General features: G+C 52.5%; 1 protein-coding gene and 2 long non-coding RNA genes across 4 annotated transcripts in view; 1 reads left to right on the top strand and 2 right to left on the bottom strand.

Annotated features, from left to right (window-relative positions):
* Positions 1-18,717, top strand: LOC310889274. The gene is made up of 2 exons (XR_014576492.1): positions 1-10,008; positions 10,708-18,717. It is a non-coding gene; the product is annotated as an uncharacterized lncRNA (long non-coding RNA).
* The window catches only part of LOC310889273, a 70,795-nt gene that overhangs the window by 22,657 nt on the left and 24,208 nt on the right, over positions 1-23,930 (bottom strand). The window lies entirely within an intron of this gene.
* Positions 17,603-23,930, bottom strand: part of B4GALT1 (beta-1,4-galactosyltransferase 1) — a 22,565-nt gene continuing 16,237 nt past the window's right edge. The window contains exons 3-7 of one of the 2 annotated variants that reach the window (XM_083816500.1): positions 23,447-23,634; positions 22,752-22,874; positions 21,583-21,687; positions 20,895-21,056; positions 17,603-18,629 (exon numbers count right to left, since the gene is read on the bottom strand). In XM_083816500.1, the coding sequence (XP_083672626.1) occupies positions 20,921-21,056; positions 21,583-21,687; positions 22,752-22,874; positions 23,447-23,634 (552 nt within the window). In that variant the 3' untranslated portion in view covers positions 17,603-18,629; positions 20,895-20,920. Of the gene's footprint in view, positions 18,630-19,753; positions 21,057-21,582; positions 21,688-22,751; positions 22,875-23,446; positions 23,635-23,930 lie in introns of those variants that run through there. The other variant, XM_083816499.1, reaches the window with a different exon arrangement.

Here is a 23,930-nt window from a genome sequence, read left to right on the forward strand (position 1 = left end):
AATAAAAGTTGGTGTGTTGGGTCTGCTGCTGGTGGTGGTATCTTATTTTTTCTTGCCCCTCAAAGCATAACTTGGTGCACAGAGCAAGCACCCAGGGAAGCGTGCTCGAAGTTACGCTGCCCGTTGGTGTCCCATGGCCGCCTGCTCCTCACACACAGCCTTGTGCGGCCATTTCAACACCCAAGCACAAAACTCCGCTCTCACTCAGGGGAGACCTCATTGCTCTCTGCAGCCACCTGAAAGGAAGCTGTGGGGAGCTGGGGTGAGCCTCTTCTCACACATAACTAGTGATAGGACTAGAGGGAATGGCCTCAAGTTGTGCCAGGGGAGGTTCAGGTTGGAAATGGGGAGACATTTCTTCTCAGAAAGAGCAGTCAGGCATTGGGATGGGTTGCCCAGGGAGGTGGTGGCATCACCATCCCTGGGGGTGTTCAAGGAAAGGTTGGACATGGTGCTTGGGGACATGGTTTACTGGGTGACATTGGTGGTAGGGGGATGGTTGGTCCAGATGGTCTTGGAGTTCTCTTCCTACTCTAATGATTCTATGATTCCTGCAGAGCCACACTCCTTCCCTCTCCGGGGTTTCTCCATGGTGGCACTCAGAAATGGCAGAGTGCAGGTCAGGCCTGGCCTGGGCGTGGGACAGTTTGCGTGTGCAAGTTTGGGGACGTCATACCACAGATCTTACTCACTGTTTGCAAACCTGGAGCCAACCGAGTGAGAGCTCTGCATTGCAAGAGTGTGGTCATGTGTTAAGGAATCACAGAATCATTGAGGTTGGAAAAGACCTTCAAGATATTCTGGTCCAACCATCTCCCTACTGCCAATGTCACCCACTAAACCTGCACTAAACTATGACGCTGCATATGGCAGTATTTCATTAGCGAGGAACTTATTAGCATATCCTGACTGCTTTACTTATGGAGTACTGTAAGAGCTGAAATGTGCTGCTGCTGTGCCGGGCAGAGCCCTCCAGTGGTGAGAGGGAACATGAGACGCCCATGCTAAACACACAAAGGGTGGCTGCGAGTCCATCCACGCTTTTCGCTTGGACTGTGACCGAGGCCAGAAGTCCCGAAGCCCTGGTTAATGCAAAAAGGCAAATAAAGCTGACTCTGCCCTCCTCGCTGCATGTGGGCTTAGGTGGAGTTGCCAGGAAGGAAGCTCCTCACATGGGTGGCTGGCCACACCAAGGGTCTCGCTGCTCTTATCTGCCCGGCGCGGGGCACTTCCCACCCGCTTATAGCAAGGGCCTGATACCAGCACTAGGCTGCCAGCACAAAAGCTTTTGAAATCTGCTGTAGTCAGCCCCTCTTAGACGGGCTTGTTCCTTGCTGTTTGTTTAGGCTTGGTGTACAATTTGCTGGATGAGCCATGGAAAACAGAACAGAGTGTGAGAAATTGCCTGCCTTTGCCAATGAAAGCTGTTCTTTGCTGTCTCTGTCCCCAGAGTGCTTAAGAAAGTAATCCAATAGCAAAAAGTTGAAGAAATACTGAGCAAGGCACGGGGTGAATGTTTTGCATGCTGCTGTTTCCTCTCTGCGATCCCATCTCTTTTGTCGTAGCTGCTGTTACGGAGGTGTGGGGATTACCGTGGAGAACTATCAGTTAATCATGCCAGGTATGTTTGTTTTCAGTGACAGGTGGATATATATCTGCTTAAAGTTGTTTCGAAAACAGCCCTGGTCAAGGCTGTAACAAAGCAAAGCCAGTTGTCTGTCAGTAGTTCAGCCACAGTGAATTGCATCAAGCTGTAAAAACCAAACATGGCAGCTATTTTTGTGCTGGCAGCACGCAGAAGTCTGACTCGATTCTGTAGGTGAATTCAGCTGGAATGGCTGATGCTTTCCTGCCCTCCCTCTCTCATGCATTACTGCCCCAGAGCGGAAAAAGACAGACAGACAGGCCACCTAATCCCTAGCTGCCGCAGCCCTCCGGCTCATGTCTTTCTGAAAGGTGAAGCCGGCACAGGAACATGTTAACAGACTGGGTGATGGCGGTGGTATGTACACCATCTGGCCTTCCTTCCTTGGTGGCGGCAGAAGGGGATGGACGCTGCAGCTAAACCTCTCTGTGAGGTGGGTCACAGCTCTCAGAAAACTTCAGCTGACAAGAGGTCCCCGTGCACTTCGGGCTGTGCAGGCTCCCTGAAGCAGACTTTGGCTTTGTGGTGAGATGCCACTGCAGCCAACCTGATCTTGAGCTGGCAGCGGGGCTGCGCTGAGAGAGGCTTGTCTAGAGACCTCCAGAAGTCCTTGCAGAGAGCACGCGCAGGCTGCCAGCCCTTGGAGCGTGTTATGTGAGAAAAGGAAAGATTCAGAATTTATTGCCTGGCTTGAGAAACAGATGCGAAAGGAGGTAAACAATCTTGCTGCAGTCAGGCAGTGCAAATGACTCCCAGTAAAACTGGGAGTTAAACCCAGACATCATCAGCCCCAGAATGGCTCTTTTAAGTGAAAGCTGAGCATGTGAGTTGGAGTCAAAAATATTCCAGGAAGAACTTTACCTCTTCTCTTGGCAGAAGGTTTAAAAAAATAACATGCAGATCCTTCCTGATTCTAAAGTAGCCATCTTTCTTCAGCAAGTAAGAGCTCAGTCACGGTTTGTCTGCAAGCAATGTCTTTGACAAACATTGACATTTCTTGGAAGTCACGTGTAAGCTGGGGGATTTGGTGGCGGTACCATGCTCCTATGCCTCTGTGCAGTCCTCTGCGGCATTCCTCCTGCTCTCACTTCCCTGGGAGAACAGCTTGAGGGCCAAGCCAGCAGTGAGCTGTGCCTTACGCTGGTCCCAGTCTACTCTGATGGCTGGGGAGCAGGAGCCTGCTGCACTGCAGAGTCATGGCCTGTAGCTGCGAGGTAGCTGTATGCAGGTGAGGACCTTGCTTTCCCTGCAGCCCTGGTTTTGTTAGCAACTGCCCACTGCCCGGCGAGCTGCAGGGCTTAGTTCCCTATGGCTGAGAGCAGTGCTATAGCATCAGGAGGCCACATAAACTTACAGCGACAATGATGTCCTTTCTCTGCTTTCCAAGTTACGATCTAGTGGGGGTTTTGCTTTTCTCAGCTTTCAGACCACAAGGCCGGAAATGAGTCCTTCCGCCAAAGTGCATTTACTGTAGTCTCAAAATAAGATGCACCCTGCAGAGGCCAGTGTCTTGAGAGTGACTCTGCAGGAGAAATGGGCTGTGTCATTTATGGCTCTCTGTTCTTGAGAATATTTTTAATGGGTCCAAAAAAAGAAAACCCTGAGACCTGCATCTTGCAGGGAGAGACTTGTGACTTGAAATTGGCATGCGGTTCTAAGGACTCATTAAATTTGTATAAAAACAAGCTTTGCTTCTCACGGCTAGTAAGGCAAGCTGCATGCCGGGCTGTGTGAGAGGGTGCGTGGCCAGCAGGTCAAGGGACATTGTTATCCCCTCTGCTGGGCATCGGGGAGGGATGTGGGGAGGCTGGAGAGGGCCAGTAAACAGCTCCAGGATGGGAAGGGCTGAGGGGCACATGGCCTGCGAGCAGGGCTGGAAGGTGAAGGGGTGGTGAGAGGGGCTTAACACCAGCTTAAGACCGCTGAGAGGGCAGTTGCCAATGGCTAAACGCTTTTTGGTAGCCCCAGTCTGTACCATGGGGGGCAACAGCCACGCTGTGCAGCACCAGCAGGCTCAGGTTTGGGTGGGCAGCCCTGGGACAAGACACCGGGGAGGAGGGGACAGTCTCTGTCCTGGGGAGGGGGTTTGGTACACAGCCACGGCCGCCCTGGCCTGGCACTGCTGGGGTCCTGTGAGCCATGGACCGTATTCTGGCTTTATCTGAACTTTGGTGACACTGTGGGGAGGATTTGTAATTCAGGCCTGTCTCTGAGAGTGAGCCAATGAAACATAGCTTGGACTAATTAGGCTGTAGGGCTCAGGAACTCCGTTCCAGTTGCCTGGCCTCTGTTTTGACCCCTCTTTTCTTTGAAGTTCATGGAGAAGAGGGGAAAGGAAATGAGACCAGAGGCCCTGCTTTTCCTGTAAAATGCCTCATTCCTTATAAAATCGCTTGGCAGAAATCTCTTTCAGCTGGACGAGCTGAATGCTTTAGTACATGCCTGCAGTCATTTTCCTCTCTCGTCAGGTTCGTCTGCCTGCTCAGTCACTGCTCTGCATCAATAAAAATCATGAATGCACAAGCAGAAATAGCACTTGAAGAGGCAGCAGAGAACATCTCTGTGTTAAGAGTGTTAAGGGGCTCTGAGTTGCAGCAGTCATATTAATTCTCGAGCTGGCTGGGAAGGAGATGATGTCAAGTCCTTGCTCCACAGCACTGCGCAGTGCAAGGAGGCCAGCTCCAGCTCAGCCCTGGGTTTTCAGACCTTTCTTCCAGACAAGCCTGCTGGGACACAGAGCTTCCAGCCTCTGCCAGGCCATGGAGAAACAACACCCACCACCCGCCCTGGTTGCGCCAGGCGGAGAACAGACCGGGAGGGGTGAAGGAGGCACGTAGTGTCTCGGATCTGTCCCAGGCATTCGGGATGTTTCAGACAGGAGCACAGCCGAAATCTCCAAAGGGAGGCAACTGCATTCCCTCCCTCCCTGTCTCCCACCATAACACAGGGCTGTGGAGAGGCCTCGCTGGGAAGGCACCTCCAAAATGCCTGCAGTCCAACACCCAGCTCCCAAGCCGGGCCCAGTTGTGCTGGGCCTCCTCCAGCAGAGTTTTGAATACCTCCAGGGATGGAGGCGGGTCCCTGCGCTGCACCACCCTCACATGGAGGAGCTTTCTCACACCCAGCTGGAATTCCCCTTTTTGCAGCATTTACCTGTTTCCCCAGCGCATACTTTTCTTGCGCACCTCTGGGAGGAGCCTGGCTCTGGTGTCTCTGCAACCACCAGCCTGCACTGGTTTATGGGGATATGTTGTCCCAGGGACAGGCCTTTGCATTCGCCTCTGCTTCTGGCAGACTTTCTTCTGGCCCATTCCTCCAGCCTGCCGAGGTAGCGCTGAGTGGCACCCTGCCTCCCCAGGCCCAGTGGCCGCTCCTGCAGTTAGGCATTAACTGCAAATGTTTTTTCATGTTTTCTTGTGATGGGACCCACCTTTCCAACAGGCACCTGTGCAGAGTGCCAGCGCTCTGCAGATGGGGGAGGCTGTTTGAGGTGTCCCAGGAGCTGCCCAGCATTTCCCCCACGCTTGCCAGACATCCCAGGAGAGCCGTGGGAACCGCTGCTTCCCTGGAAGATGGCTTTGCTATAAAAGGCAGCTCACAGAGCGTGGTCAGAGCTGGAGCCACTCTTACTTCTCCTTTTGAGAGGTGAAAGGACAACCCAAGTGCGGTCAGAGATTTTCAGCACCTCCGTTAGCTCATGGGCCACCTGGAGCCCTTGAGCTGGAGGTTTCACATCCTCTTTCAGACCAAATCTACCCACGTGCTGCAAGGACAGGGCCTGAATCTCACTGCGATGGGGCCTGAGCTCTGGTTCAGGTGAATGTTGGGTGCTGGCACCTCTGGCTTGCCTGGAGCTTCTGGCGTGTGCCAGGGACCTCCAGCAGGGCAGCAGTGCCACTGCACGTCAGCCCATGCCAGTGCTCATGCACTTGTTCACTGCCATAGCCCTGACTTGCTTCCACCAGGAGGAATGTTTCCTAGTGAGAAACGTGTCTGCAGAAGCTGTATGTGCAATTGTTCACCTGTACAGGGCACTGGGGTGCATGAAACCGGCAGTCTCGGGCACCACTGCACAATTCTCTTTAGCTGCCTGGTTGCTGAAGTCCTAAATGATTTGTGGCATAGGGACAGCCAGGCATTTTTTTGGGTGCATACAGAGCAGAGGAGGCCATCTAAAAGCAGGACACAACGCGATGTACTTAGGCTGTGTCATATCATTGTGAAGCTGCTGGAGGGGAAGGCTACATCGCAGATTTACTTCCAAAGCCGGACCTTGCAGCCAGCCTGAGTGACTTTACCATGTGACTCATGTCAAAACCACTTCAAGGTTAGAAGTGAAATTAGAAATCAGGCTGAAGGGGCTGTTGTTCGCAGGCAGAATTTGATTTGACATGTGTGTTTCGTTTTTAAGGACTGCATGCAGGGCGGAGTTGTGAGAAGATTAATTTCTGTGTAACTGGAGACTAATAATGAACACCGATACTCTTTGGGGACATTAAGTTGGGTTGATCATCTTGCAGGCCGTTGTGTATTTCTAAGTCGTAATCCTGGGCTGGGCCCCTGGGCTTTTTTACAAACAAGGCAAGGTAAGGTAACGTGAGAGGTAGACGAGGAGGGGCAAGTGCTGGTGCGGGTGCCTGGGCAGGTGACAGCCTTTCTCTGGAGGAGAGTCCAGAAGCCTTCTCACATACTCGGGTGCTGCGGGACAGCAGCAACTTCTCTCACACTCATCTTTGTGCCACAGACCTTGAATTTTGCACTCCAGTAACATACTAAAGCATCTTCAGCCTCTGCTGTCTGTGACCAACTCGCCTCGCCCTGTTCGTGGGTCTGGTGTCAGCGCTACAAAGAAAGGAGACCTGCTGGAGACCTGGGAGGTTGTCAAAGTTATCCTTTCTGTGAGCAGGGTTTGTAGACAGGCACCACCAGAGGTCCCTTTCAACCTGAGTTTCCCTGTGATGCTGCGGGTTTGCTTGGCTTTTGTTCTCGTTTCTCTAAACGAGAGTTCATTGAGAACAAATCTCAATGGAGATTTGCTGAAGCCTGAGCTCCGCTGCGATAACAAAGCTGCTCCTGTAGCAGCTATCAGGGGCCCTGGGTGCTGCTATCAGGGCCCCGACAGCACTGACAGGCTCCGCAGCCTCTCCCAGCTCCGTGGTCTTGTCTGCCTGTGCTTGAGGCCAGCTCCGATACCGTGCCGCTGAGACCTGGGGTCAGGCTGCTGGTAGGGCATCCAAGGCGTGAGAAAGCACTGCGTTGGTCATCTTCTTCTCTTTGTCCTAGGGATCTCCGGACATCGGGTGCTGAGGATTTTGAAGCTTGTGGTCTGTGTTCTCCTTGGTACCTGGGTCTCTGCCTCAGCTGCCTTGAGGGGGGCTGTTAGTCTCCGGCCGGTCGAGAGGGGCACCCTGTGGGTGGCCACGTACTTCAGCTGTCTTTCTTGAGACACCAGCCTGTAAGACTGCTCTTCAGCAGACCAGTCAGTGCTGCTGGTATCCCAAGAATTGCCTGGGCGTGTGTTCAGCATCCGTCTGTGGTGACCCTTTGTCACCTTTGGACTTTAAGTGCTACCTTGGGAGAGTTTCCTTCTGGTTTGCACTGACAGGGCAGGTCACCCACCACTGTCAGTCTCTCAGACTCTCAACCACCATGAGCTGCTCAGGCTTGTTGGCCAGGTCTTGGGTCACGGCTCTGCCCCAGTGCATACCAGCCAGGGACTCGGCCAAGGGTCTGGGGATGGTCCCTGAGACCCATTGCTGGCTTTAAAGAAGCATTTTGTGCCTCTGGTGTGACGTGTGTGCTGAGGAGAGCCTGCCCTCACTGCCAGCCCCACTCGGCCACGTGGAGGGTCACGTTGGGGCCCTCTCCACCCCACCACCCCTCTCACAAACCCTGCCCAGGGCTCAAAGAATGCATCCAGTGATGATATTCATCAGTTACAGGCTGGCTTCAGGGCATTACAGCAAATGTTGGAGGAATGACTATGGTGAATATTCCACAAAGATTTAACCCTGTTTCTTCTCAATTGCTTGCCCAAATCACCATCGGCATTGTGTCTCAGGGACACCCCTGCTGTGTGAAGTGCTACTCCTCAGTGAAGTTATTATTTATAAGCATCACAAGGGACCTACAGGCAAAAAGAACCTGACTCCCATTGACTCCTATTTTGTAGATTGAGCCTGAATATTTATGTTTTTATTGCTTTTAATAAAATCTTTCCTTTGCCAGGGAACCTGAGGTGCACGGTGCAGACAGCACCACCTCTTCTGCTCCCTCCAAGGACCACCACTCCCAGCACATGTGAAGGGCCAGCGTTAGGTGACACAGCCTGCTCCTTTCTCAGCCAAAATGGGAGCCTGAATGGGGCATCATGTGCTCTCTGCCAGCTTGCTTTAATGTTTTCCTTCTGTTGGGTGATGCTCTCTTGGAGGCCCGGGATCCCTGGCCAAGCTGCGTTCCCTCTGTGCCGGTCGTGGTGGTGGCTGAGCTTCCAACCACAGTGACACGTTGTGCTGCGGCATGGGATGGAGCAGCTCTGCTGGTGCTACAGCAGCCTGCGGGCTTAAACGTTAGCAGAAGTTACTTATTTCCCCTGAAGGAGGATCTTTACAGCTCTGCCCTTATTTTGTGCTGTCGCCCCAGCAATGCTAAAACTCTGACAGCAGGGGTTAGAAATTTGATTTGTTAAGACATTGCAATGCCATTATGTCTGGTGCTTTTTCAGTTTCCTGGATGTTACTTGAAACAGGATAATCACTTACTCATGTGCAACCAGCGACCACATGGAAGCTGCTCACAAAAGAAGCCACAGCCTTTGCGAACAAAGGAACTCCTTTCTGTTTTATTTTTCCAACCCAAAATCCCAAAACAAATTAATTACATTTCTCCCTTTGTTCTGGTTTTTGTATTTGCTCTCCGTTACAAGCAGCCTGGTGGGGGGATGGAAGATATGAGATACTGGTCTTAGAGCAAGCACCTTGGCCTGATTTCTTTCCCATAGGTACTTGTTCCTCATCCAGAAATGTTACAATGGGGAAGATTTTTCTTCTTTGGTCTCATTTGTGTAGTGCATTCACATGACCATAGATGGAATACTTTGGAGAAGATATAAGGGAAGGATTTCAGTTTAATCAGGTCCAGGCACAAATTTTGGACCAGCAGCTAAAACAGCGGAGCATCAGCAACATCTGTCTCCTCTCTGCTCAAAGAGCCAAGAGGACTCAAGAGCTATCCAGGCATTTTATGACAAAAAGATTCACTTATTCGAGAGCCGCCTCTGCTTTTCTCCTCTTTTATTTTCCTCTTCTTTTCCCAAACACAAGTCAGTAACCTTTATTAACACCAGGTCTGAAAAGTGTTTTTGTCTTTAAGTGTGAACACAGATGTGCATTTGTTTTCAGGGATTTCAGTCAACCAGGAGTTTGTAATCAACATGAGGAATGACTTACATCCAGCCTCAGCATCCGCTTGCGCAGCTTGGGGAGCCTGGAGGTGAACTGAGCCAGGGTTCCCAGAAAATAGAGCCCAAAGCAGGGGCAGGACAGGTGGGAGTCCTCCCGCCCATCAGAAACACCAAGGTTTTCAAGGTGATGCATTTTAGGAAGAGGGATGGAAACACGTGGCCCTCTTCCACACCCCGAGGCGCAGGCTTGCCCAGTCCATTGTTAGCCTTGCTCCCAAAAAGTCGTTATTTATGCAAAGCAGGGAAGGAGGCTCTGATGAGTCAGAGCTCGGCTGGAGGACAGAAGTGGCGGGGAGAAATGCTGGCACTGTACCTGGTGGCTGAGAGGGTCTGGAGGATGGCTGTAGGGGCTGGGTCTCTGGCCCCAGGTGGGTCGAGGTGGGCCCATGGTGGGGTACGGAGGGGTGTGGTGAGGCTCCTGCTGGGGTGGGCACCCAGAAACACAAATGTGGGAGAGCAAAGGGGAGAGAAATGTTGGAGCTGCTCCCATGGAGATGCTGGACCCTGCTGGTGGTCCCTGCTCGTGGGGATGGGTCAGCCTGGGACGTGCCAGCATGGGCCCCCCAGGGTGAGGAACCAGCCCTGCTCTCTGCATGCCGTCTCCAGCCCTTTCTCCTTCGTGGCCACATCCCCACACAGTGATATGTTATGGCATCTGACATCAGCTGGTGTCTCTCCTTTCTCTCTCTCAGGTGAAAACCACCAGGCTAACCCAATGCCCCTCTCGATGTCCTCTCTCCTGGTAGGTTTGCTGTGACTGGCACCCTCAGAGGTGACCAAGGAGTTGTCACTTGCTGGGACATGTCCTGCATCCCCGTGGAAGGACACAGATGACTCACTGCCTGGGTACGCACCGCCTTCAGTCACCGCCGTGCTCCAGCAGGAGGGATGACTCAGCCGGGTAAGTCACAGTCCCAGAGGTAGAGCGGGGGGACCTTCCACAGGGCAAGTCCTTCGCATGTTCTGTGAGGGCGAGACACCCGACTGGTGCCTACTGGCAGGGAATCGGAGGGGCAGGGAGCTCTGGAGGCCCCCAACGCACCCCCTGCTCGATGCATCCAAACCCCAAATTCTGATCTGGCTGGATGCTCTGGAACAGAACCAAAGTCTTCCAACAGAAAAAAGAAAATGTCTTTCTGAAGGTCAGATCTGCCTTGTTCTCCTGGATGCTGCTCCCCCACCCTGCAGGACCCTCAGGGAGGATGGCGGTGGGGACCGGGCCTCCACCTTGCAGACAGCAGTGCCAGGACGGGTCTCTCCCTGCGGCACCCGCTGTGGGATCAAGCACCATTTCCCACCAAGGGGCTTGGCCTGCGGCTGCTTTTTTTTTTTTTTCTTCTGGGTCTGGCAGAGCACGGTTTGCAGAAGTGTGCGTGTGACAGCATATTTCGGGGGTGATGACTGCAGTTTCCACAGCAACCTGCAGGCATGAGTCAGCACCGCCCTGCCGATGCGCCGCGCCGCGCGGGGAGCCCGCAGACCCCTCGGGCGCGGCGCGGAGAAGGGCGCTGCTGCCCGTGGGGGGCACGCAGAAGGTCTGGGAGCAGGCAGCCTGCCCAAAAGGGAATCAAATCAGTTTTTTTTTTTTTTTTTTTGCCAGCTAAACGTGGGAATCCCTTTTTGCAAAATGGAGATTGCCTGCAGGAAACCCACCTGAAGGACACGCACTTCCCTTAGGGCCAAGCTCCTCTTAGCATAACCCGTTAGCGTTTCTCCGTCATCTGCTTGTGTCCTTGCCCCGTGCTGGCTGGGGCTGCTCAGGTGTGCCACACGCAGATTAACAGCGGCTCAGAGCAGCAGGCGAGAGCAGCAGGAGATGCTGGCTCTCCCCGGGCACGGCGCTATCTCTCCTCTGCAGCTGCAGCTCGGGAGCAGCAGCCACCCATGCGGAGGGCTGGCACGCACCCGCCTGCGCTCTGCGCCTGTACCGCTGCAGCTGGGGCCCTGCGCAGGGTCGGGAGCTACAAATTACCAGCAGCAACAGGGATGCGAGCCCTACCCTCTGCTTCTGTGGGAGATTGGGTGCTGTTTCTCCTTATGTGCAGGCAGAAAAGCCAGGCAGAGAGGCTATTCCCCTGACTGGAGCAAGAAATAGCGCAGTGACACCAGCCGCATGAACTCTGTCAACCTCTCTGGCATTCAAAGTAGTCTGCAGTTTGGAAGAAAAGCCACATATGCAGCAAAATGGTTTTCCTGCTGGTACGTTTCAGTCCCCACTCACAGGCTGTGTGAACAGCTTCAAATCACACACCTGGGCAGCAGGTCTGGGAGACAAATGACACTGCTAGGGTGTGGGGAAGTCCCCCGGCGTTTCTCTGAGTGCTCTGTTTCAAGACCAGTAAGTGCTGTATAAATACTGGCGTGCTTGAAACGTGAGCCTCCTCTGAGGGAGGTCCTGTTCCTCCTCCGGGCGCATCGCAGGGCTGCTCTCAGGCTCCAGCCCAAATGACCACAACCCTGCCCTGCATCCGTCCTCCAAGGCATCGCTGCCCTTCTCATCCCTGTGGTCCATGCCCTGTCCTACAAACGCACCAGCCCCTTGCTTCTAAGGGGCGCTGGTGCTCAGCCTGTGGTTTCAGTGCCCAAAGCTGTGAACAAGCTGCTCTGAATGCCTGTAACCCATGGCAGTCTCCTTGCCATGCAGGCCAGTTATCCCAAATGATGGCAGAGCCCATGCTTGGGGCCCATATGTCCCAGGGTCCTCTCCCCACCACAGCCACCGCTCCCTGGACTTATCAGCTGCCTCGCAATATTTTTGTTAAAACTCCCTGTTTGCAGTGAAGTGAGGCTAACTTATTTCCTGGATATTGCCCAAGAAATGTCGCAACTTGGGCTTCCTCTGCTGTCGGATTTTCCCATTGTGCAGGGTATTGTTTCCTTCCACGACGCTCCACCACCACCCAGGTTTGCCTGGGCTCGTGCCACGTGCGACAGACCCAGGGGAAGACACTCAGAGGTGTCCCTCCAGGCACAGTGCGAACCCACGGCAGGGTGCAGCTTTTGGGCAGGTGAGGGCATGGCTGCGACCAAGGGTTTTCAGCCTCTGATCCAACCCTGTGGAGTCTGGCTTCTTGGGAATGCCACGGGCCATTTCCCTTGCTCGCCGTCAGTGTCAGTCTGCAGATCCCCTTACCTTACGGACCTCCCTGGTGGGCGAGCTGCCTCTGCTGCTAAAGGAAAAGCTCCCTCTGGGAGCAGCACGGGCCTCGGGTGTCCTGGCACCATCACACCCAGGCTCCCTGGCATGGGGACACCCCCATGGTCTGTGCCAGCATGAGGTGTGTGCTCTGTGCATGCACAGGCTGACGGCACCCCTCCTGCAGCCTGCCCAGGCTTTCAGAGGCAGGGAGGTGTTTTACACACCCTGTGCCATGGCTCTGTCCTGTGCACGAGGACGCCCGGGTGCCTCCTGCTCCCCGCCAGCGTGGCGAGGCTCCTCCTGCCCAGTGAGTGATCTGCTCCCCAGCCCCACAAGCTGCCATCGGGCTGGGGTTAAGAGCGCAGCTGCTCAGTCCTGTGCCAAAAACCCTTTCCTCTGCCGCGTCTGCTTCGGGTCAGGATGTTCCCTGTGTGCCTCGTTTGCAGCCGTCTCTCCAGGGCCAATGACCCCGCGCAGCTGCCCAGGGGTCAAAGATGTGTGACCAGGCAGCAGCCCCTTCCCCGCTCGGCTCTGGACATACAATGTACATCGTGTGCTTGGTGGCTGTGAGGCTGGGGGCACAGGACGGTGATGTTGGTCCCTCAGCCACCCCAATGGGCACCAGCCATCACGGGGAGTCTGGCACGCAGGACCAGGGCAAGAGCAACCTCTGACCCCTTCCCGCACCAGCACCCTCCCAGATTTCAAGCCTGAAACTGCTCAGGAGAGGAATTTCCAAAACAAATGTTGCTATTTGAGGAATGCAGAGGGGAGGTGTGGGGGGGAGAATAATCACAACAGAGATAAGGACTTGACAACTGCACCCTGCAAGCTCCGGCTCTGGCTCCGGCCGGCTCAGGATGGGACACAGCAGCCTGCTGGCCCCTGGCCCTGCTGGGGCTCCGGGGCAGATGTAGGGGAAGCAGCAGCACAGTGGGGCCGGGGCGGCTCCGTTCCCACTCCCCAGCTGCTCTGTGTGCCAGCTCCTCCTGTCGGGGGCCAGCCGGGAGGCTTCCCACTGGCCTTGTTTCACAGTGTCCTGGGCACCTCCCCTAAAAGCCCCGCAGCTGTTCTGCCTTCCCCCCAGCCCAGCAGGCATTTTTGGGGCTTATCTGCCTTCCTCCCCACCCCGGGCTGCCAAGATCCCCCGTGTCCCCAGGGACCTGCTCTGTTCAGCATCTCTCCGGCCACGTGGCACGGCTCTGGCAGGCTGCGGAGGGCCTTGCGTAAGTGTTCTGCTGGAAAACGTCCGACGTGCTTATGGGGTCTGTTCCCCTCCTCCCAGGGAGAGAGAAAAAAGCGGCTTAGCTGCGGGCTGGGAGTTCAGGAAGAACTGGTTTGGGAAAACCAGATGTCTGCCTGCGTGCACTTGGGCTGATCCCGGGATGGGGCTGCCTCACCTGAGGCCTGTGATTTGGCAGAGCCAAGGCTGCTCTGCATCCAGCTGCGTGTCCCGGACACACACAGGGCATGGGGCTCACGCTGAGCACCCAGAAACAGGGGGGATGCACTGGGCATGGTGATCTGGCAGATGAGATTAACAAGGATAGGCGTGAGTCCTTTGACGTGAAATTGTCTGCCCAGAGGACCAGTCTCTGATGTGCAGCTCCATCCCAGCTCGTGTGCACCCTGTGCCGCTTGAGCACCCTGCACGTTGGTTGTTTTAGCTCACTGCCCTGCCAAACTCTCTCGGCACCGTCTGCCCTGGTAAAACAGGTGTCAGGGCTTAAAACAGAAAATGCAGTTGGCCAGAAAAGGGGATACTGCTCCTGGCCCTGCAGGCAACCAGCTCTGCAGCCTGGGCAGTGGTTTACAGACTGTCACAACACACAGCTGCCAAGGTTACCTGCAGAGCTGTCAATACCGCATCCCCAGAGACATGCCCAGTGTCAGGCAAAAAAAGGAGCAAAGCAGGGATGTTATTGACTGAAAGACTGAGGGACAAGGCTGAGCCTTCCCTTTCACTGCAGCATACCCCCGAGCAGGGCTCAGGGGTGCTCTCTCCTTCCTCCTGAACATGTGGCACTCCTCAACCCTCCCTGCAGCATGTTTTCACGTTCCTCTGGAAATACAGGCAGCAGCTGGGCGCTTGTCCTACCGGAGCTGTGCACAGAAGCAGGATCCCTCTGTTTGCAATGTTGTCCCCCCCGCCACTTACATCTGGGGTTGCCTTATCCCCGTCAGCTGCAGCACAAAGAGCTCATGGAGTTACCCACGGGTACGCTTCGGCCTGCCCGCAGCCCTGCTCTCCGAGGCAGATCTCACATCTGGCGTTACTGGCCCCGGCTGCATTTCTGTCATTTATTTGTTAAAGTTAATTTCATCAGACTGCAATGATTTATTCAGACCAAGAGCTTCCTGTAACAGAGAGCTATTATTTGCTATGCCACCGTGTCTCTGCCAGCTGCAAACTTCGTACAGATTTTGTAACAGCCACTTTCCAAAAGGTCACCAAGCCGCTTTTTAAGCTCTGTTTCTTTTGCATAAAGCATGGGTCTTACCAAAACATCAGGTGATAAATCAAAAATGCATTGAGGAAATCTGATTATGTAACTGAAACACCGTTCCCTTTATTTGATCAAAGCAGTAATCCCATCCTGTTTTTTTTTTTTTTCTAAAAGGAATAAAAACAGAAAAACAGGTTTGTTTGACAATACCATGCCTCACAGCTGACTTCAACAGAAATTTTCAGCTCCTTTGTTGATCCTGCATGCTATACTGGCACTTGGATTAGTGGCCAGCTGTTCCACTGACCTTACTTCTTTTATCTACGTGCTGGAAATAGAAGTACACTGCCAGCTTTCTTTCTCTGCAAGGGATTGCAGTAGAAATATTGAGACTGGTACGGACGGAGCGTGGGTAGGTAGCACCTGCAGCAGCACGCGGCAGGAGTGGCGTGCTGGTCTCCAGTGTTGGTCTCCTCTCCGGCTCACGGTCTTTATTGGACCACAGATCTCTGGGAATATTTCTGGGAAGGGGAGGACAAAGTTACTGGAGACACCGAAGAGGTCTCCTCCCAGGCTGGTGGAGCACATCCTGCCCCAGGAGTGATGGTGTGACCCAAACCCTCCTCGGTGCTCTTCCCTGTGAGGACCCATCAGTGCTTTTCCCTAAAAGCCAACACCAAATCACTAAATCACGCAGAAAGGAGATAGGACAGAAATGCCATTTTTCTGTTTTGTTTTGTTTCTCATTTGATTTTTTTTTTCTATTCCAGATTGTGGCTTGGAAAAAAAGAAAACTGGGGCATTTGAAAGGTGGGGTGTTACTGCAGGGATGACTTTCTGGCCCATCTCCGTTTTGCATGGGAGCCTGCCAATTTTTTGCATTTTTTTTTTGACCAAGCCGTTTCTCTCCCTCTCCAGAGAAGGGTGGAGGAAAAAAAAAAAATCAAACAGCAAGCTCTTACTGTAGCATCCCGTGTGCCAGCAGCCAGCACCTCCACTGCTGGAGGCAATGCTCCCAGGCGCGGGCTGAGTCCCTCTGCCAGCTCTGGGTGAGCTGGACCCTACCATGGAGAGCTTCGCCGCTCCTCCCTGCGCTTCTTGTGGCTGGGCAGATGCTCAGAGCGGCGAACATGGAGCAGAGGTCTGGCTTGGTTGGGTTTGGGAAGCACAGGCGGCCACTTGGCTGCTTGCTCCTTCCCTGGAGCAAGCATCATCCAGGCCATTGCAGCAGGGCAGTGAATTCCTGTCCTCAGGGACAGGCGTGGCAGCCGGGTGCTGGGCGACGCAGAAAACCTGTTACAGCGAGCAAAGGAATTCTGCAGCAAGCAAAGTCTGTTCCCAGGCCTCTGCATTCACCAGCACGGTCTGGAAAGGAGATGGAGGGCCAAAGGCAAGGTTTAAGGGCTGCTCAGCGAAGGTGGATATATATATTCATATCCACTGGGAAGGATGGCATTGACCCACGGGAGGTCATGGTCCTGGTTGACACGGCTGAAGCTGTCTGTCCTGGTGAAATACCGTAGCGACTGCTGTTGGAAAGATCATTAAACAAGCCTTCTCAGAGAGAGTTTTCAAGCCTGTGAAGGGCAGGAAGGTAATAAGAGCCCACTGACTTTGGGCTGAACCCCAGTCCTGTGCTCTGCCCACTCGGTTCCCTCACTGCAGGACCTAATCCTGGCTTCAGGAGTCATTCACCACTGGCTCCAGGGAGATCTTGTCTCTGTGCACTAACATCTGCTTCGCTGGTTGTGATACAGAGAGCAGCGGGCAGAAAAGGAAAACAGGCTCCAGGAGCAGGGCTGCTGCCTCAGCTCAGGCAGATAAAAAGAGGTCTTGTGTGGGCGCATCACCCGAAGGGCACAGACACCCTGCCAGCACGATGCAGGCAGATAAAAACAGATCCGATGTCAGCCCCGCTGTGCTAAGACACAGAGCACAGGCAGACAGCAAGCACATGCTCTCCAGTCTCCTTCCAAGAGGGTGAAAGGGGTCAGAAAACTTCAGCCAAGTCCTTTTCTGCCTTCTAACAACAGCCTCATGGTTTCTGTATGTCTGTTTGTTTGTGGGCTTTTTTTTTTTTTTCCCCTATGGACTGGAGAACAGGAAGGTGTAGCAGGGTAAACAAGTGTAACACAGGGTATGAGATCTCCGTTTACCCATCCCCGTCCCTCCAGGCAGGTGGAGCTGGAGGTGGGAAAGGAAGCAGTGCTGGAGCGAGCTAGTTCTCACAACAAAGGGATAAAGGGCTCCTTTACAAGTCACATGCTGGTCTGGCCAGGGGGGCCTTGCAGCACCAGTAACCAGTGGGGAAAAGGGTGGAAACCCTACTGAGGCTTCTCAGCTGCATCTTTCATCAAGGGACAAGGTTTCCACACAGGGCTCCTTCCCACCACTGAACTGCATCCATTCCTCGGTCACCCAAGCTTGATGCTTTGGGGACAGAACTGGCAAGAAGTAGAAAAGCCCATTGACTCTGCTATGTCTCTCTCGGACCATTTTTTGCCTGTAGATATCAAGCATCGAATCATCTCCTCCGCGGAAACTGCTTGCATGAGAAAGTGCCAAGTAAGGCAGGCAGGCTTCTGCATCAGTTTCCCAGCAATGATTTCTCCATTTCCAAATCTCCAGCCAAGCCCGCAAGCACCCAGGGAGCAAGTGGTGACCTGCTTCCCCTGCGCAGCTGGCAGCCTGGTGGCATGCAGTCCCCTGACCCACGGGCAAACTGTGGTCCTCTGGTGGCACCTGGGCACTCTTGGATCTGCTCCTCCCGTGCCATTGAATTTTTTTGCAAGGGCAGGGAGAGAAACTCACTCTGGGGCGCAAAGTGAGTGGAGAAAGTTAATGCAAGGAGGCTGTGGGACCAGCCAGGCTGGGAAGCCCACTTCATCAGAGTAATGCTGCCAAACGCCGTAACTGAAAATATTTTATTTGACACCGACAGTAAAGTAGGAACATCGGACTATACACCCATTGGTATATAAATGATAAAAATGCAAAAGCTAAACCACCTGTGGGAGACCCATGAGCAGCAGTCCAGTACATAAGCAAGATCTGGGGGGAAAGCTGCATGCCAGGACCCTCTCTCGTCCCACCAAGCAAACAGCAATCCCAAAGAAACCAAGCATTAGCGTTTCCTTTGCAGCTATCTGTTGCAGGTTTCAACCGTTACGCACGGTATCATATTGAGTGTCGCTACGCGAGTGGAAAGAGCACCACCCAGTACAGGTCAAAACTCACTTCTGTGTAACATGAGCATGTGTAGAAAAGGCCCCTGAATAACCCAGGGGGAAAGATTTCATGGCCAGGTTGAACCAAGAGTGTTTCACCAGTTTGACCAGCACAGCTTAATGCAGGGGCAGTGAGATCTGGACATGGAGGTTCAGCACCGAAGGATAAGCAGCATCCTCGGCTCTGACATGGCTTGAGGCTTCAGCGCTGGGAGAGAAACTAAGCGGCAGCTTCTTGCACCACTGGTGTCTCTGTGCCGAAAATGGTTTTCAGGTTTCCTGGTTTTCCAGTTTCCATCTCTCCCTTCTTTCAAGGCACATTTGTAGAGAGCTTTGATTGCAACAGCCAGAACCACATGCTCAGACCACCTGCACGATACTCCATGATTCCAGCAGACAGCGGAACAAGAAGTTCTTACGCTGACTTTTTCTAATCCCCAGAGAATCATTAGGCAAGGAGAAACAAATAAAGAAACTAAAAAAACAAACAAACAAGGAAACACTAAAATACAGCAGGTAGCCCCTTTGCATAGCCAGTTAGCAGACAGACATAGCCACAGTCGAAGGTCCCATCTCTCCAGCACACGAAAGGCTCAGGACCAAACGAAGGCGCTCTCTGCAGAGACCCAGGATCTTCAATGGAGCTTTGGTGAGGCTTGGTGCTGACCTGCCTGCCACCTGTGGGAGCGGGGCCCTGCTTATAAGGCACCTTTGGAAAAATAAAATGAAATAAAATAAAATAAAATAAAAATAAAATAAAATAAAAATAAAATAAAATTAAAAAAAAAAAAAAAGAAGCCCTCGCCTATGCCTCAGCTACTGGTGCAGACTGCAGCTGTGCCAAGATTTTGCAGGTAGGTGTCTGACCTGACTCCTGTAACACAACCTCCTCTTGCACTCCATTGTGTCTGCAAGCGCTGGAGCCTGACTTGCCAAAAAGGAGTCACGTTTTTAATGCAGTGGTGAACGCCTGCCTCCCTGCGCTCCGCTCTGGCCTCCTGCAAGCCTGCCTTCACTCCACACCCAGCACAACTGAGGCAGCACGTCTGGCCAGCAACGGTGTTCAAGGGGATGAGCACGTTTCCAAAATGAAGCTGGAAAGGCAGCTGGGTGTCTCCCTAGTGAGTACAGTCTCTGCTCTTACTTTGAACCGCTGCTGGCCTAGGAAGAAATGTCAAGAAAATAGCCTGGCTGCTTAGAGAGCAAGCCCCCTGACCCCCGCAGGATCCCACCCCTGCAGTGCAAGGGTTCAGCAAAATCTTTAGGTCCAAAACGCCCCAAAAAGAAGAAAATTAAGAAAAAAAATCAATCAAAAAAAAAAGTGAAAAAGAAAAGAGGCAGTGCTGAAGATGATCCCCAATACAAGTGTCCCTGATTTCAACAGCCTTCAGCACAGGCCTAGGAAGTGCAAATTTCTATGGTCACAGCTGGTAAGTAACTACTCACCAGAAGGAATTAAGCTCTCCATTTTGGCTGAGAGTTGTAAAAATCACTTAACCCAGCTCCGAGGGTGTCAGCGCTTGAGGGTTTCAACTGGGCTGCGGGAAGGACAAGCGGGGTGCTGCTGGTGCCCTGGTGAAGGTAGTGCTCTGCAGCCTGCATGCTCCTCACCGCCTCAAAAGCCATGAGGGAGCTACCCGACACAGGACACGTGTCTCAACAGGCTTTAAGGAAAAAATAATAACAAAAAAATAATTAAAAGATGGGATACCTGCTGTCTTGCAAGTATCTCAGCACTGTGGGAGGTTCCGTGGACAAGTACGCAGAGCAAATATAACACATGGCTTATACGTTATGATCCATAAAAAGCCTAATAGCCTGGAGAGAAAGGAGTCCTTGAAGCATATCCTATTATGCTGCACCCTAGTTTAATCCGGTATTAAATATTCCGCTTATGATATACAAATTACTTTAAAAGTTATTAAAATGTTACAACAACAAAAGTAATAAGTGAATTCAAGTTTTACGCATGACCTTGCAAGCAAAGCTTCGTTCTTTGTCTTCAGACAATGTTTGAACAGCGTGGTAGTTTTCTACCACTGTTACCAAGTGTCAGCAAATTTTAAGGCCATCATTTCATTGTGCAATATAACACAATCTTTGTTTTAGGGGAATAAAAAAGCACACCCCCACCCCCATCCAAAAAAAAAAATAAGCACCAAAAAAACAACCAAACAAAATATTCCCCAAGTGTCACATTCTGCTTAGGCAAAATATCACCATCACATCCAGAAGTATGGTTTTCTGAAGCCAGCAGTACTTGCAGATCACAAAGCAGGTGCCATCTGTCTAGCTCCCACCCTATGCAGAGAGCTAGCTCAGGGGCAGATTCTGGCTCAACTCACTCAAAGTCTCCTTTGAGACTGAAAGAAATAGTGACATTCACTGAATCCAGACTTGGTTATTCAAAACTTGCTCTGCACACAGAGAAGAATGTTTTGGTCACTATTAGGAAAAACAAAAAAGATATGATATTGTCTCCATTAAAAAATCTAATGAAATGCGTAAACTTGTACAATTTTAGCAGCATTTTACAGTCCTTCATAAAATAAAACCAGGAATGAATTAAAAGGAATGCTTTCATCCACCTAATTTAAAATACCAAAATGTCATGGGCAGTAATTGCTGATGCACCACAGCTGTAATCAGTAAAACTTGGGTCCAGTAATCAACTTAACGTAGGGAGCACTGTCACAGATAGATGACATTCAATGTTTTCCACCAAAGTAAATATTTACAGCTCTCACGTACAGCTTCTGGACTTACAAAACAATGTAGAGCTGGAAGGTTGTGTAAAGTCAAAAAAAAAAAAAAGCCAAAAAAAAGAAAAAGAGAGAATAAAAGCACTTGTCCACCCAATTTGGAGAGGCTTTGGCACACCAAATGAGGCCTTTTTTTGTCCTTGTTCATTGCAACTGTTATAAAACCAGAAGATATAAAGCATCAGCAAGGCCAGATGTCCCAGGCAACATACACAAGGTCTCTCTTGTGCCTGCGGTGTTAGCTGTTCGGTGAGCCAATATCCACTGTGATCTTTGTGTACAGAGGGTACTTGTCAGTCCTTAACACCTTGTAGGAGAGCGAATTCAAGCCATCAGAGCCCATTGTCTCCCTTGTGTGAGCAATTCGGTCAAACCTGCGGAAGGGGAAAAACAAACAAGAAAACCTTAAAACAACCCCCACTCGGTGTGACGTTTTTATTGCGGTCCTCAAGAACAGCGTGGGTATCAGCGTGGGTCCCATCAGACGCTTCACTGGGCGAGACCAAGGGGGTGGCTTTTAGCCAGGAGAAAACAGCCAAGCTTTCAGACCACACCGGCCTTTTTTTTATTATTATATTATTATTTTTTCTTTCAGTTCTGAATTAAATCAAGGGTTTTATTCCCCCAAACCAATCTAGGAACAACCACTTGCAGCTTACTCTGATGTGCACGGGATATTTAAGAAAAGGGGGGAAAGAAAGAAAATGGTGAGAGGCATTGGTGCCGTGGTGAAATCTTGCAGACGAGAAAGAGAAGGAAACACAGTGGCCAGGGGAAGGGTGCAGCCAGCATGGGGACTGCGAGGTGGGCAGGAGATGGCCAAGGCTCAGAGCAGTGGGGCTGGTTGGTGCAGGGGAAGAGAGCACAAGGCAGTGGGAGCACAGGGATGCAGGCACGCACCTCTCAGGGTTGGGTTCATTCTTCCGATCACGCGAGTGGCGAATCATTCTGCACTTCCCAATGACAGCATCTGGCCGTGATATCCCCATGCCTTTGAACACCAGCCTGTCAGAAGCAAAGTATATTAAACATCCGCAACAGGTGATGGACCAGGGCTGTTCCAGCATGCTCCGCACTAACGGCCACTACCTGCTTTGTTCTTCTAGTTTAGGACCTTGCTGTGCATTTGCAGGCTTGCTAATGCCAAGAGGGAAGGACAGCCAGCCCTTTCCCACATGTGCACATGTGGGGAAAGGAGACACCCCCCTGCCTGCACCAGGGCCCTGCTAACTCCCTGCACCCCAGCCTGCTCTGCCAGCGCCTGCGTTAACCTTGCTTCAGGCTTTAGACTGGAATTTGAATGGCAGACATCTAGTTTTTAACCCATTTGGAAAGCAGCCAGAAGAGCATTCGTTTTTCAAGATGTGAAAGCTGAAGTGCAAGGAAGTGCTGTGCTGGTAGAAACTGAACCGAGCAGTGGAGAAGCAGCACAGGGATGGGGGCAGCCCACCATCATTTGTGTGCTCTGCAAGGCAACTGCAGGCCATGGATGCCAATGTCAGACCTCTTCCTTCCTGTGTCTCCCTTTTAATTTTTATACAGCACCTCCTGCCCCTCAAAACAGGGGTGCCCAAAGAGGCAGCTACCACCTTTCTTTGAGTGCCTTGCCCCACGAGAAGTCATCCCAGGAGAGCTTGGAAAGCCCAGAGAAAGGACCACGCAGGGTGTGCTCTGCAGTCAAGAAACAGCAGGAGACTCTCAAATCCGAGTTCCTACAATGATTTCTCAAAGTGATGGCCCCACCTTCCTGGGGACGTGAAGGTAACACAAACCCACAGACATCTGCCCTCATCTTCAGGCAGAGGAGGGCCCAGCCTGCCCTGTGCAAATATCTTCCTCCTCGTTTGCAATTCTGAGCGTTGCTCAGCTTTCTTCCAGGCAGGAAGCAAGTGCTCAGGGCATTGTTTGGAGCTGCTTAAAACCTGACAGACAAATCCCTCCTGGGAACAAAGGGATGCACTGCCAGGCTGCAGACCTGGGCGAGGCCCGAGCTGCCTTGGGCTCTGTGGGTGAAGGTCTTCTCCCTCCCGCTCCCATGGCTCCAGGTGCCAAGGTGGGTACTCATTTACCTGTTGTAGATGTCGTCATCTTCGCCGCCCCAGCCCCAGTAATTGTTTGGGAAGCCATTGATCTTTGTGAACTGCTCCTTGCTCAGGGCAGACACGCCTCCAAAATACTGATTGTAGGGTAACCTGGAATTCAGGAGAACAGGCCATTAGGGGATGGACCCGAGGAGGGGTCACGGTGCCCTTCACCCCAGCCCGCTGCCTGGCCACCGACCCACCCCCGAGACCTACCACAGACCTTGGCTCTGCTTCAGCAAGCAGAAGAAACCCCTGGGGCCTGCATTTCTGCTCTGAACATCACCTGGCTGCTTGGAGAACTGCAGCTGCCCCAGGGCCTGCTCTGAGCAGGGCCCAGGCCTGGGGCAGGGACACCCGGGGCACTGCCAGCCATGTGGGCTCACAACCGGTTTTTGCTTCATGGGTTGAGTTTTTAAACTCACTGGGGGGGATTTGGCATAAAAAAAAAAATAAAAGAAAGGAAAGGAAAAGATGAAAATTTCAGAAAACGGCTCGTTTCTGTGCCCTGCTCCCTCCGCCCCAGCCGCCTGCTCCCGCAGGGACGTGTGTGCCAAGGCAGAGTTTTTCCAGAGACGTTTTCCCAGGGTTTTGCTGGTGGGTGGGGATGTGTAACGCTGCACCTGGCCTGCGGTGCTCGTGGTGGAATTAGGAAGGAAATGCCCCTCCGAGCGGCATCTCACCGAAATCCAAATTTATCCATGGAGACAGAGAGGTGCCTTGGCTGGCTGTAACATTTGTAGGTGTTCCTGTCGTCCATTGGGATTAGGTCGACATCACTAAACACAAAGCAATCATAGTCATACTCTTTCAAAGCCTCCGTGAATCCTATATTCAGCAGTTTAGCACGGTTAAATTCCTCTTCTCCGTCCTGGTTTAAAACAAACAAAGGCGGTTAAGTGACTTGAATTGAACAGCTGAAATAAGCAGGTCTCTTACCTGTCGCTGGTGCTGCTGCGCTGGGTTTGCAGGTCTCTGGCATCCCGAGCTGGGGACCGAGTGCTCCTGTGGTGCCCGGGGACCTGGCATCTGAGCTGCTCCCAGCCGCAGGGGCAGCCGAAATGGCCAGACAATGGTTTGGTGGGGGCTCAGGGCCCCAACCCACCCCACACACAGGCATTTCAGGGCTGAGTTTTGTGAGGAAGCTCACGGACTGCAGGGTGAGGA

Source organism: Anser anser (genome assembly GCF_964211835.1).
Source record: "Anser anser genome assembly, chromosome: Z".
Lineage (NCBI taxonomy): Eukaryota > Metazoa > Chordata > Aves > Anseriformes > Anatidae > Anser > Anser anser.